Source organism: Myiozetetes cayanensis, unplaced genomic scaffold (genome assembly GCF_022539395.1).
Source record: "Myiozetetes cayanensis isolate MyiCay16 unplaced genomic scaffold, myiCay2020 scf5-8, whole genome shotgun sequence".
In the NCBI taxonomy this organism is placed as follows: Eukaryota; Metazoa; Chordata; class Aves; order Passeriformes; family Tyrannidae; genus Myiozetetes; species Myiozetetes cayanensis.
The window spans coordinates 25,765,044-25,780,736 of NW_026087742.1; the positions used below are offsets into that span (position 1 = coordinate 25,765,044).

The window sequence follows — 15,693 nt, forward strand, 5'->3', positions numbered from 1 at the left end:
TCTATTTTTGTAAATGTTAACTGCTAGTACTGGAAGTTTTCAAAGTGCATTCTCAAAAAAGGTAAGCAAACCAAGGTTAAACATCAACAAATAATTGTTAATACCATTTAGATACACAAATGAACAAATTTGAAAAAAATTCTTTTTTGTTAATAGGGGTTTTTCAGATTTTGCTGTCTGCTGAACAGTTACTGTATGAATTGCTTTCAATTTTCACTACCCAAAATGTTGCCTGTAATTCAAGTTTGCACTGCAGTCTAATCAATTCCAGTTTCCAGTTTTAGCTCTTAGCCCACAGCTTCTGACTTCCAGCTTTTATCCTGCCCTTTAAAAAAGAATTTTCCTGAACCATGTTGCCAACTTTAACTACTGCTCATCTCTTCATATGTTCAGTGATCTCAACAGATTCATATTCGTATGTAACCCTTAAAGTAATTTCATTAGATAAACACATCTATTGTAAATGTAAATTGATACTAGAGATGTCAGTTTTCAGAACATGGAATGATGCAGAACATACAAATATGTGCATTTAATTAATTCCAAAACATATTTATGCCTTTACAAATGTCAAAACAAGGTCATCCTATGAAAAAATATATGCAGTTGTGCTCTGAATAGATTTGGGTCCCAGCATTTAAAGTGAAAAATTAATTTTCTAGAATAAAAAGATACCCACTTTTGGCTTTCTTAATAAAGCCAGGTTTTTTGTCAGCAGGTCCAGACAGTTCAAAAGGGCTGTCTACCATGGCTTTTCCAAATTAAAAGACTGTTTCCTTACCCATCTTCTCTTCTTGGTATTTAGCTTCTTCCTCTTTCACCCAGTCTTCAATTGAGTTAGCCACCAGCTCAAGATAATTCCTGAAAGGCAGAATATCCCTCTATTTAACATAATACAGTTTTCACTAATATGATTTCAGGTCAAACAAGACCTCTTGGCTTCTCAGTTTCTTATACAAGTAGGAGAGAAGGCTCTCTCTCTTGAGACAAGGCTGGTGTTTGATAGGGTTTCTCTCCATTTTTATAGAAAATGGTACTTTTCTCTGACTGGTATTTGCTTAATATATGTTATATTTGTAATTTTTGGTTATGCTTTCTGCAAAGAGATATTAGAAACTTGTCTTCCAAAGAATATCTGCTCCTAAAGAAAAATCTAGGAAATCACAAAACACAAAGACAGTTTCAGAAAGGTTCAGACTCATTCTCCTCACTGTTTTGCCACCAGAATAATTATTTTCTTAGTTGCTCTTGATTGATATTATCTTTTAGAATACTCTTCATTTGTTTGTTCAGAAATTAAGGTGTCATTGTACTTAATTCCTAGCTCTTCTTTATTGATGTGACAAGACAGGTGTTTGGAAATTGTCATCCAAATCCAGATTAGAGAATTGGTGCATCATAACCTGACATAAATTAAGACTATTCAAAACTAACAAGTAAGTTGAAGTGAGAATTGAATGACTCAGAGTTTGCAGCTGGTATCTGCAGTTACATTATCTCATCTTTCAAAGGTATCTGAAACGAATGCTAAATTAGTTCATTGGGAAAAACTGCTTTCAAGGTAGGAGGAAGCCTGGAAATCTTACATGCAGTTGCCATTCAACCCTCATTTGGAGGGTTATCACAATTCTTTAAAGTAAAATTCTTCATATGTGCAAAATTAAAATGGGGATTTTGAAGAATGCATCACATTCAGTTGTTGTGTCTTCATGATAAGTCTGTCTTCATTTATAAGTCTAAGATTATTCAGTTGTATTCAAAAGCTCTATATGGAGTACAGGTTTTGGTTATGAACATGTAGACAACACAATCAATTCTTGACCTCGTGACCATTTTAAAGTTCTTGTTACATCATTACATTGTATGTACAAGAGATTAATATGTAGGTCATGTACACAGACTGGAGACAAATACAGTTCATGTACAGCTTCAAGATACATGAGTCTCTCCCAGTTTCTGCAGTGTAGGTGGAGCCTGCTTTGGGAAACTTGCATGCAGAAACTGTTGATTATATATATCATACTCAGTAGGGACAAGGTTACTCTGCTTGTATCTGAAAAAAATGTACAAGCCATAAAAACCTATGGTGTTGAAAACAAAAGGCAAAACTAGTCTGGAACATAGAGTTGCCAGTACTGGAATAACTGGAAGATGAATATATGTTATAAATAAAAAAGAGATTATTCATGTGGAAAATATTTTAGAGCAATGAAACAGTCATTCAAAGTCTAAAATACACATTCTATTAATATGTATTCTGATGCCCCTACTGCCAGTATCTAACTCAGAACCATTTCTCAGAAAGGATTATTCTTTTCCAGTAACTTGCATAATGTGTTTACTATGAAAGAGTAAATAAATGTCATTAACTTTGCACAAAAATTAGTTTTGATGATGCCTGAATTCACTTGGCTTCCTGATACAGTGGCCACTTATCCTAACCAGAGTTAAAATGTTTTATATACACACTTATCACTGCAGGTGCACATGTCCATGCCTTTGCATTCCCCTAGTCAGTAGCATCCATTGAATTTCACATGCAGCCTCCTGCTGCCTACCCTTTAAACAATATAAATTCTGAATTTTTGGATGTTCTATGTGAACCACAGGACCTGATATTCATAAAGAAGAAGGAAGGAAGGGTCTCCAGGAGCAAAAGCTGCTGCAACATAAGAAATTTAATTTCCCCCTTGCACGAGAATTTCCTGTAACAGGACTCACTGTAATCAAAATGAAACTATTCTGTGGTTCTGTAATCAACTGATTAGCAGGCAACAAAAGTATGTTCCAGACAGCAACTATGAAATGACCCTACAAGGTTGGCCTCTGGTCTATAAGATGTCACAATAAAGAAGCAAAAAGTAAACAGAGATGGAGAACTCCTATCAGAGAGATTGTCAAGCACAGCATCTGTTATGCATTTGTGACTCTCCTGTGGTGAAATTGACTCTTAAATAAATTAGAATGATAGTAATTTCAATAAATTAAACCCCAATAAATTGATACTAAACTCACCAGGAGTCAGTTGATTCATACAATGGTAAAAATCAGTAAGCACTTAATTGATAAGTGGGATTTGTGCCAGTTTCTGGCAACTCAGCAGGATCTGGAAGCTAATTGCAGGCAACAGCTTGAAGCACTCCAGGTATTTAAAGACTGTCTTCCACAGAAGTGTTATGTTGCTTGGAAACATACACTAGCAATTATTTATGATAGTTTGTCTGGAAATCTGAAATTACCTTTAGCAAAAAGATTGAATAAGTTCTGAAAACGTGCTGGTTATTTTGCAGAGAATTGGCAAGAATTGATGCCACATAACAGAAGCGAAAGAGGGCCTACAGCTCCTCAAAGATTCTGAGTAGCTTACACAGCAGTGATGTGGAATATTTCTGTGAAACAACAGCAAAGCCCAACCTTCTTATTAGCTTTCATGTCAGTTTCTTTATGAACTCCTTGCTGCTTTGAAACAGAACATGATCAATGCCACTGGACAAAGATGTTTCTGCCCCAAGCAGAAACAATCTTTAATGTCTAAGCCTTGTTTCCAGTGGATGTGGAAGAGTAAGAAGGAGGAATCATACAGTTACTGTATTATAATGCATCTACCAGAGAACATGCTTCATTCCTTCTTTGGAAGCAAAATTAGCAACTTCATTTTTGCACGTATCAAAAGCTCCTTGCATTTCTTAGTTGATCTTGAACTATTTCAATGTCCTTTCAAAGGGGACCAAACAATTTGCTCTACAACTCTGCAAATGAACAGGTCTTGTTTCGGGCAGAAATACTTCCAGAGGAAGTCTGGTACATCCCTACCTGCTTCTACAGACAACACAACAACAATTTGCTGTTGGGATGAGGAATTATTCAGTGTATGCAAACACCAAGTAACATGTCAGATGTACTAGGGTATGTGACCTGGTCTCTGATGTTTGTTCCAAAAGTCTGTGGGTCACCTGTGGGTCTCATGTCTTATGTGTCAGCCCTGTCCAGACAACTCAGGTACCCCAGGCAGCTAAACTGGCACCAGTTGTTTATATTTAAGAAACTTGAATTAGGCCTTTAAAGTACAGTGCCACACAAACAGGAGTAGCAATAGTTGGCAGAATAAAAATCTCTGGGTTTCAACAGATTTCTGTGAAACAGACTTTAAGACCACTTGATGCTCTGCTTGGGTCTATCTGAATGCAATACACAGCTTCACTTGAACGCACCATCTTTCACTTATCTTTTGGGAAGATTTCAGCTGTTACATACATGCAAAAAACCTGACCACACATTTGGTGGATCTGCCCAACAAACACAAAAGAGCCAGCATTCTCTCCATGGAACTTTGAATTTCTGCTGGTAAATCTCTTCTGGCTCTGGTCGCAATCACTGCTAATCACAACAGCCCCTTTCCATGGCAGATAATTTAAGCCTGGAAAGCTATGATAGACTCACACAGACTTCCTTGACTGAGAACAAAAATATAAAATACAATACAAAACATGTCTTCAGGAAGGCACACTTTGCCTATTTAATATTCAATCTTGTTCAAATATATAGGTCCCAACAAAAGTTTCCAATAAAAAAATTCCCATATTCTGATAAATGAGGCACTACACTTAGAAAGGGATGCCTGCAGACAAATAGGGGATAGATGTTCACTGGATAATTTGCTTGAAATTCTATTTGATAAATTCAAGTAATCCATAGAGCACCAGAGTGACACAGTTAAAGATAGCTCAGCTGTCCCTCCATGGCATTTCAACTTCTTTACATATCAGTACATGGACACTTTTTCTACTTTTCAGTCAATTATTTGGAACAGCAGTTGGATCTACACCATCATTTATACCACTTCTTCAGCACAAAAATGTATTCCAAAACAAATAGGTCCACTGACAAAAGCTCTAACAGTGGACACACCGACCATTTGCCCACCTCTAACTGGTGCACAAATAGTGATAAGGAATTAAGAAGGATGTGGTAATTGCGGAAAAAAAAAAAGTTCTAATATCAATAAAGGACTTCTAGCTTTTCCCCCAAAATTTTCCCACTGACAATCACCCAGTTTATGTATACATAGTTGAAAAACCTAGTAAGCATATATTTAGAATTTTCTTTTTAACATCCCTCACCAGAAGCATAATTTTCTTGATGTGGTATCCCTAACATGACTTTGTGTGTATGTGTGCATTATTTATATTTTTATAGTATGTGATAAGGAGCAACCAACTGCATTGTTCTCACTCAGAGAAGCTCAAGAGAATTCTTTTAAACATAGCACTGTTTTCAAGCTGTATGACTTGCTTTCTCAAAATGTGTTACATAGTGATCTCTTTTAATTTCAAAGCTTTGCCCCAAGCATACCCATGCAGGCTTTTGTTGAAAATGACTGCGAATGAGACATGAAATATAAAATCAGTTACCTGAATCCAACATTAGAGTGCAATGCAATATCCCAAGTCTCTTGGCACAGACGATATTGATTCATAGGATTGTGAAAAACCATTAACAAAGAGTTATCTTGGTTATGATAGAAGGTATCAATACATCTATATTCTTGGGATGCTTTATGAAGAACCTAAAAAGGAAAGAAATAAAGGTATACCCTCTCTGCAGACAGTAGCATATGGACAGAGGCTACACAGCACAGCTTTTAGCAAAAGGTGCTACAGAACTTCACTCTTTTACAAGGTGTATTCAAAGCATTTGGATTCCAGCAACCTGAATTCTTCAGGCAGGTGGAAATTGAAACTCCATTGCTATTTATGTTGAGATGAGACAGTCTCTACGCTCCACCTTCTGAGACTGACCATGAATGAAAAAGTTCAGCTACATCAAAAACAAATAAATTAAAATATTAAATAAATACTTGTACAAGTTTAAATAATAAAATATTTAAACAAATAGTAAATAAAAGCAGAACTATCGTATGCCAGGTAAAAAGAAAACAAGTTTACTTTTTTTGTTATCTCAGTTGAGTCTACTTGGTATTCAGTTTGCTACAACTATGACCTACCCATCTCTGAGATTTACTGTCTTCTACATTATTCCACTCCATTCTGTAGTGGGCCCATAATTTCCAATATTTACATTGTCTGCAGGCTGAAACTATAACTTCATAGTCATAGCTAGAAGAAAGTCTTATTTTAAGTAAACTATTATTTTTCAGAGCTATGCAGCTGAAGCTTATAAAAGGATCTGTTCCATGATCCTTCCAGGCACAGAGGGGAGGCTGACAAGTCAGTAGTTCCCAGGGGCCTCCTTTCTACCCTTTTTAAAGATGAGTACAATATTAAACCTTTTTCCAGTCATCTGGGACTTTCTGACAGTTCAGGTAGTATTAGCTATTTATGTTGTATATGAAGAAATTTCCTAGGCGCTGAAATGCATGACCAGTCTTTGCAATTGTGACACTAAAGTGGTGCTCAGAATTCCAAGCAGCATTTTCTTCACCCATGTATAGAATGTGTCAGAGTCAAACAAGAATTACAGTATACAAAGCTCAAGGCAACACAAGGAACTAATAATCCCCTCCTCCTGAGAGGATGCCTACCAACTTAAGCCAATTACACTCGAACTCATTTTTCACATTTGTCATTCTCTGTTTCTGCAAGGTAAGCTTTAGTTTTCAGCTAGCAAGATTTCTATAAATATAGACACTTTTAGCCCTGAAAGGGTGAAGTAATATAACAGTAAAATTTTCTATTTGCCCATAAAACATATACTGCAGAGGTATTTGCAAAGTATGTTTTCATATACACTGCACTAACGAGCCCCATAACTGCCAGAGAGGATCACCCCTAAGAGCAAGGTCATTTTGTTTCCACCGTACATTTAGCTGAGAGACTTGCAATGAAATGGGACAGCTCCAGTTTGGCCAAACCAGGAAATAAAAACCCATTACAGACTAAATTTCACATAAAGAACTGAAAAGCAGCTAAAGAATAATGGCTTTTGGTAAAAATGAAAAAGACATAAAACTGAATCAATTATCTAGCAAGAATATACTCGGAACTCCACCACTAATTCTTTGTATAGGTGACTCTATGTGTAATATTGTCAGTTCACAGATACCTGAAGAAGAACATGTGGTTGAAAATGCTCATCAAAACTCCAGTCTGTCAAGCAACGCTGCTGTATCTTTTTTATTTCTTCTAAGTAATTTTCCGGACTCACCTCAAAATACACCAAATCAAATTAATGTATATCAACATTTCAGTGTCAATTGTATTAAATTAACTTTAATCTTGTTGGCTTAATAGACAGTATCACACATTGCATCACAGTTAACTGCATAATGCTGCATATGTGCAGACCCGTATGGCACTACTTAATAAAAAATACAATTACTCCCAAGAGTTTTTAGTCTCGGATTTTTTTTTATGGTAAACATAATCTAAATACTTTTATTATTAGCTTATATGTTTCTGAGTTTTGTAAGCAATTACAAGCATTTAAACATCTCCTGTGATGTCATTTTTAAAATTGCTATGTTTATGCAGGGATGTATGGCAGACAGGTGATTCTGAAGACGCCAAACTACACAGTTTACTAGTCTGACAGAGTTTGACATTTTCTTTTAAACTTCCATGTTTGTATTTGACCCCTGGTATTCAGTGAGACCAGCACAGAATTATTATTAGCAGTTTCACTAATACCCATCACCTTGGAATTCAAAGAAAGTGATTTCACAGTGCTTAAAAGTTATGGCACTATTTGCCAGACATCACATCATTAACATCTGCATGCAGCACTGCAAAGGAATCCCCAGGAACATGTCCTGACATTGAACAGTATCTTCTGTTGCCTCATGTAAAGCCTAGTTGACTCTATTCCTCACACTTGCCATATTAGAAACAGGAAGATCCAAGTCTTTGTTCAAAAGAGGATCAGCCAGACCATCTCTTCCATCTTTGCCATTTATTTCTGTATGCCCTGGAAAGTGAAAGTAGAATTTTAACAATTGTTCCAGAAATTTCAGCCCTAAACACTAAGGTCAGAGTAATGCAATTTCTTTAGCCTCTCTGATGAGACTGAAATAAAGATGAAACTTTCTTTTATGACACTAGTTCTATAAATATATGATCAGCTCTGCTATCCTTCTTTCCTAAAAGAGCACTTTAAAATCCAGGGACAACAAGTCCCAGATAGTTAAATAAAATTTAAAAAAAAAAAAAAAAAAAAAGAAAAAGAACACTTTATAAAACCCACTCGAATAATCCTCTTTATCTGACCTATGCTGGCCTTGCATAGTCAAAACCATTAAAATATACTCAGAAGTATCCTCCTGATTCACACACAAAGAACCATTTTTCTGAGTACTTTAACAAGCAGATCTTTGCACAGATGGTGTTAAAATAGAAGGCAAAATTAAATATTTTGATATGTTCCCACATTTTTGAAAAATACAAATTTCAAATTTTAAATTACTCTGGTGTACAGAGTTTCATAAGCTACTGACTGAATATTAGTTCTCTTGAGAATCTGACCAGTCATTCCATTGTTACAATGAGCATTTGATATGAACAGGATCACATGGGGACTTTAACTTCTATATTCTCTTAATTTTTAAAAAATAATTTCCTTTTAATAGAATTCTTTATGTCCTGAGTTAGGGCAGAGAAAATTCACATGTACAAGAAAGGTACTCTTTCTGGGAGAAAACACACCATAAAGCACTTGTTCCTAAGCGCCTTATAAACAGCTCAGCTTCCAGATCTATATCTTTAGGCCCTATTTATCTTGGAAATTACACCTCTTTACTGACTGCCTTTAGAAGACTGAAGAGACCTGAAAGCAAATGTTTTATCTTCCTGGTATTTGCTTTTATGCTGCAGAAGTGCTGAAACATTGTTACACTTGTAACTGCTATATTTAATATTGTGACTACTATAAATGTAAAATAAACTAACACCCTAAAATATTGCCTAAATTTAAAAGAGAGGCAGATATGCAGGGTTCCTTTTTTCTGCTCCAACCTTCTAGGGAAAAGATCCCATCTAAGCTGGTTGCTTAGACACTTCTATTAGGGAAGCATGGGCAACATCACAAAGTACTACATCTGGATTTGGGGTCCTGAGCACACGGAAGACATGGATCCGTTGCAATGGGTCCAGAGGAGGGCCAATGAAGGTGATTTGAGGGACGGAGAACCTCTCCTGTGAAGACAGGCTTAGAAAGTTCAGCCTGGGGAAGAGAAGGCTCCTGGGAGACCTTATTGCGGTCTTGGGAGAGACTTTTTGATAGGGCCTGTAGTAATAGGATAAGGAGTAATGGTTTTAAAGGAGGATAGATCCATAAGGAAGGATTTTCTTACATTGAGGGTGGTGAAACACTGGAAAAGGTTACCTGGAAAGGCAGTGGATGCTCCATTCCTGGAAACACCGAAGGTCAGACTGGACTCTGAGCAACCTGATCTAGGAAATGTCCCTGTTCATTGCACAGGGGTTGGAATAGATGACCTTTGGAGGTCCCTTTTAGGATCTATGATTCTATGATCACGCACCTAAAGGTATAGTTGCTTAAATTTCTACTTTTCTTCCATCCCCCCAAAAATAATCACTTATTTTTAATGTTGCTTTTTGGTCAACACTTCTCCTTTAACCAGATCAACAACTTCTCATTATGTTAGAAACTGCAGGAGAAAATATAGAACTTCAGAAAATTCACTCTGTATTGTCTTTGTAGACAATGTTAATGTTAATGTTGTAGTACAAAACAGCTTTTGTCCTTATTCTAATATTCCTACATAGTTATTCAATGTACAGACCATACAATACTTGAAAATTTTGTGATTTGTACAAGGAAGAAAAATCACATCCCTGCAATAGCAAATGATATGGTAAAACAAATAGTGGATTCAAATTCTTCAGAAGTAATGTAAACAGAGAGCTTTTTACCAGAGCCTCTTGAAGATTTTCCATTAAGCTTCATTTCCATAAGGAAGAGTTGCCTCTGCTGTCTTGCAAACATGTCAGGATTATCCCAAGGGATACAAGACACTTCAGAATCCCCTCCAACCATAGATCCAGAGCTCTCCAGGAAACCAGAGTCACTCAGCCAGGTCAGCTTCAGGTTTTCAAAAGTAAATACCCTAAAGGCTCTTTCTACTTCAGTCCAACTCAGATGTTCTAAAAAAGAATTACAATCATTAACTCAGAACCTCCTTACAGCTCAGCAGAAGATAAATAGAAGACTATTTAAGTGTATTGCTCTTGGCAACTCTGCAAAAGACAACAGCAATTTCCTTAATGGTACTGGATCAACTTATGTGGGCTACATTTTACACTGCATTCAAAGTTGAATACTTCCAAATTGCAAAATGATATGCCTAAATATTAATCCATCTTAAATGAAGTGATTCCTACATTTGAATACCTTCTGGCTCATTAACTTCATATAAATGATGTTGATTTTAAAATACTGTGTAGACATTATCAAACCAGTTAACAACTAGTTATTTTCAGTTCATGAAACTTTTTTATTCTCTGTAGCTTCTCAAACAAGTATCAAATGTTTTTTTCTCATCAGACAAAATTTTACCCATAATTTACATAGAAGTATGCCAGGTGCAAAGGCAATATTAAATCCTATGTATGGTTGTATGCATCAGTATCTATGTAACAGTGATAATCATGCAAAGGACTGAATTTTAAGACAGACAGTACAATGCCCAAATCAAATATAATGTCTTCAGTTTGAAATATTTTCACTTCAGGGTAATTAAACACCCAAGCATGTCATACATCTTGAAAATGTTGGATATTTCATCTTCCGTTCAAATCAATCACCTTCTTGACAGAAGGAAAGGCATTGCTAGCTAAGTTATCAGTTGGGAGAGTTTGGCACCATAGTACAGTCCAGTAAAGACCATCAAATTTAAAACCCATCAGCTGGAATGCTATAGCAATACTGAATACCTTATATAGCTTAGTGTCCAAAATGAACATACCAACAACTAGAAACAACACAGCGAGTGTAAATCAATCCAACACATGGGACTTCAGGATGAAATTGCTGGGAAAGTACCTTCAAATCCTGTGCCTTACATGATGATATAAATGTAGCCATGGGGATTTGAATGTTTATACTTCTTAGTAGCCTAGAGAGTACTTCTGATACTACCTAAGGGTATTTATGTAGGCTTTGGGATGGTTTCCCAGTGTACTTCATGGCAGAAAGCACTCCAAGGAAAGGTAACTGCAGAAGTAATTATGGTTGAAGAAGTGAATGTATTCTTGATTTGATAAACGGACTGTTATAAAGTAGTTTCTTTTTTAATACCAAGACTTACACAGAATACATTCTGAAAGGCATTTATTGTTAAATAAAAATTATCTCCCTCAGACATATGTGCTCCTCTTCCAAAAGGGTGTGGATTAATAAATACACAATTTACATCAGTGTCTCTCAAAATGCATTACACATCCTAGGATCAAAGTTGCAATTTTTACAGCTTTTTCTTCCTTAGAATTAGTAATTGTTTGTATGTTTATGAATATAAATAAATAAAGGAGTTCTAACATACTTCCACCTCTTACTCATGCAGTATTTAATACTCATATAGTCTTTCTCATTAACAATGAAACTGAGGTCTGAAATTAGGGTTAACTTGTGTATAGTAGGCTATAAGTATTTATAAGCAAAAATGTGAAAATGGGAAATTCTGCAAAGGCTTTTTGGTAGTTGAAAAAACTTGTCCCAAAATTCTTACTATTTAGGAGGATCATCAACCAGAAGAAAAAAAAATAAAGGAAGTTATATCAATGAAAATAATTTTACCACTGGTACAATAATGCATGAGCTCGTGAACTCTGGCCAAGTGTTTAATGTTATTTTTAGTTGAAGGAAGGGTGAAATGGGTAAAGTTCTGTAACAGGCAGTTTATCCATCATTTCACGCTCAATATTTTCTGGATTTAAGTTCTCTTGGGCCTGGAACAAAAATGAAAGCACCAGAGTTAAAGTAAACTTTCTCACTAGTGGATTTCTAAAAACTATGTTTGAATAAAGAAGTCTTTTTATAGCAGAAGATACTAGCATGTGCTTAAGTCAGTTGGACATAAAATTAAATTTGAGCATGTGTTCACAGTGTGGTTTTGAATCATGGTGTCAGAAGGAGGCAGAAAACAAAATTAACACATAAGAGAATGACTGACAGCATAATAACAGACACTTGTTAGAAGTTATTTGCCTGTGCTAGCTAGACTCAAAAATACAGAAATATGTACTGGTCTATTCAGAGTGGCAGCAGGTTCCTTCCGTGTACCTTTCAGTTGGTCTGTGCTATTTTTCATAGTAATAAAATCTGTAAACTGATTGATCAGTCTGTGATGGGGGGCATTTATCTTTTCAGAGTTCCCGGTATCTTTCAGTTTCATTCTTTTTAGTGTTACACACTTACAGTACTTTTCTCGGACTGCATATTCCAAATCTTTTTCCTCTATCCATTCCTCAAACATTGTGCTATATCCTGAATTTCTTTTCTTCAGCAAGTACATAAAATACATCACGCATATGCCTGCTAAGAGCATCTCTCTCAGAGGTGACTCAGTCCTCTCTTCTGCATGCATACATCCACTGTGTCTCATCTTCTTTCTGAATACTTTTCTAATCAATAGTTGTTAAACATTCCACAGACAATTTGCAATTCATGAAGCCAGGCAGACACATCTTAGCTGTGAAATCTAGAACTGTACTGTCGCTTGTATTACCTTCAGAGAATTTTCAAGGTTTCATGGTAAAACTACACCTTGGCTTTGGAAAAAATTGATAAATTCACAGAGGTTTTTTGGTTCAAAAGTCTGGGAACTGTTACTTTTCAATAATTTCAAGCTTTGCAGTCTCCGAAAATTTCTGCCTTTGTTAAAATCTGGCAATATCTTGGTTATACACTATGCTCCAACTATTCAACCAACCTGAATATTCGTGTTCATTAACGACCCCATACATTTTCTTATGTTTCTCTACATCTTATTATTAAATCTAGTCTACCTGCTAAATCATCATGATCAAGTTAGAAACTAATTTTCCATAGTTTCATCAGTGTTTGACTACAGTAAATCAACAGAGATCTCTAATATCTCTGATTTTTGTCAAAGGCTAAACGTTCTTATTACTAACGTAAATAGATCACTGAAATCAATATGTTTGTTCTCTACATTTGTAAGGTGTCATCTGTCATTAACTCACTGCGTCTTAAGTAAACTAAACATGTTGGTGTGTCCATCTCAGCAGAAAAAAATCTAGGCTATGCTGTTCTGCTTTGTAAAATGTTCCATCCCTTGCAGTGCATTGAGCATTCATTGCCTGTGGACATGGGAAACGTTTCTATATGATAGGTAGCACTATACCTTCAGGAGGTGCAACCGCTGAGCAAGGGTGTCATGGTAGTTAAATAAGAGAGGGTACTGGGGGGTGACACTCTTTTCTTCACTGCTTTTAGGGGAAAAGTAGTCATATAGATTCTGTTAGAAAAAAGAAAGAGTTATTACATCCCAATAATGAGATTTCTTTGTCATTTTAGGAGATAAGCAAAAGACAACACAAACCTTTTTTTCACTCAAAGAAAGTGAAAGAGAAGGAAGAACAGAGACTATATGATCCGCGATGGCGTGACGAAACCCATCTGCCTGAGGCTCTTGTACCACCAGACTGGGTGGTGTAAGGTCTTCTTCACTCGCAATAACCTGGCAAACATAATATATGTTAACTTTTTATTACAATATTGACTGCTGCTTACCTTTATTAGAACTATCAAGCAGATCCTGCTATAAGCTAAGCACATGTCCATAAATTTCTTTTTCTACAAATAGCAAAAATACAATTTCCCAAGTTAGTTTCCGTCCAAAACAAAGGTTATGGAAAACAGAATTAAGTGTTTTCTTTTATTATTCACTTTTGGAAGGATGAGAAGAAAAATATTTCAACTCGAAATATTAAGAATTCTGAATTAACACAGGTAATTAAAAATTGATTGTCTGTTAGGTGTTGGACTTTGAATATTCTTGCCTGAGTCTATTTTCAGATTAAGTCACAAATAGTAAAAAAACCCAAAATTGTTCAGAAATTTTACTCCTAAAAGAAGGAGAATTTCCAAATCATATTGTGGGTTTCTTCTAAATTATACACTGTGCCTGAACTCAATAGATGTCAGATCTGCCTAGTACTAGAATTGACATGCCACTTCTATGTTAGGTTTTCCCCAAGACATTTAAACCAACTAAAACAGCAAAAGTTCACTATCGATAACGTTGCAGGACATGAAAACCTGTATTGATCTAGATAAGAAATTGCATCTTTTACCTCATTTAATTGTATTTGTAGTCTTCAAAAATTAATTATGGACTAACACTGTATATGCAGGGTAAATGCACAATATGAAAGAAAATCAAAGACAGCACTTTGGAGTTTTGATTCCTTCATATTGAACCTCCTTGCTCAGTCTCATATTTTTGGTTTTCTGAAACAGAGGGATTTATTGATCTTTGACCAATTCATTATATGAGGTCTAGGCCAAAGAAATTAAACAGAGAACATTCCCACCTGTTCCAACATGCAGCTCAGCATTAAGGGTACAGAAATGTATTCCTCGGGAATCTGGTTCAGCAAGTCATTGTAATACCTCATGTCCACGGAAGGAGACAAAAAAGAAGTTTCTTCAGCTGCTGTAATACGAGATAAAACAGTAAGATCTATTTATTCAGAAATGCCAACTTATATTCCAAATCAGTTCTGCAAGTTTCCAGATGACACAAAATTGGGAGGAGCTATTAACTCCCTCAAAGGCAGTGATGCCCTGCAGAGAGACCTTGATAAACTAGAGGGCTGGGCAATCACCAACAATATTTAACAAGTTTAAAAGGTTTAACAAGGGAAAGTGCCAGATTTTGCACTTGGGATGGGGTAACCCTGCAAGTACATCCAAAATGGGGAACAAGATGCTGAAAAAGCAGCATTGCAGAAAGGGACCTGGGGTCCTGGTTGACAGCAAGTTGAATGTGAGTCAGCAGTGCCCTGGCAGCCAGGAGGGCCAACCGTGTCCTGGGGGGCATCAGGCAAAGCATTGCCCACCCTGCTCTGCACTGGGGCGGCCTCACCTTGGATATTGTGTGCAGTTTTGGGCACCACAATATAAAAAAGATATTAAGCTTTTAGAGAGCATCCAAAGGAGGGCAATGAAGGTGATGAAGGGCCTTGAGGGGAAGCCATATGAGAAGTGGCTGAGGGCACTTGGTCTGTTCACCCTGGAGGAGAGGAGACTGAGGGGAGACCTCATTGCAGTCTTCAACATCCTTGTGTGGGGAAGAAAATGGACAGGTACTGATCTCTTCTCTGTGGTGACCAGTGACTGGACTTGAGGGACTGGCCTGAAGTTGTGTCAGGGCAGGTTTAGGTTGGATATTAGGAAAAGGTTCTTCACCCAGAGGGTGGTTGGGCACTGGAACAGGCTGCCCAGGAAAGTGGTCACAGCACCAAGCCTCACAGAGTTCAAGAAGGGTTTGGACAATGCTTTCAGGCACATGGTGTGATTCTTGGGGCTGTCCTGTGCAGGGCCAGGAGCTAGACTCAGTGATCCTTTTGGGTCCCTTCCAACTCAGAATATTCTGTGATTCTGTGAAAATTCAGACAATTTTTATTAAAAAGAGACTAACAAAGTTCATTAATGTAGATTGTTTAAATCTGACTGTGACCAGGAACAGACAAA

The 15,693-nt window shown here is 36.6% G+C and overlaps 1 protein-coding gene across 1 annotated transcript in view; it reads right to left on the reverse strand.

The window, feature by feature from the left end:
• SPAG17 (sperm associated antigen 17) overlaps window positions 1-15,693 on the reverse strand; it is a 93,352-nt gene that overhangs the window by 40,453 nt on the left and 37,206 nt on the right. The window contains 10 exon segments of the mRNA XM_050333893.1: window positions 782-861; window positions 5,412-5,566; window positions 7,063-7,164; window positions 7,835-7,923; window positions 9,888-10,118; window positions 11,770-11,851; window positions 11,853-11,921; window positions 13,340-13,453; window positions 13,538-13,675; window positions 14,532-14,653. Coding sequence (XP_050189850.1) covers window positions 782-861; window positions 5,412-5,566; window positions 7,063-7,164; window positions 7,835-7,923; window positions 9,888-10,118; window positions 11,770-11,851; window positions 11,853-11,921; window positions 13,340-13,453; window positions 13,538-13,675; window positions 14,532-14,653 — 1,182 coding nt within the window.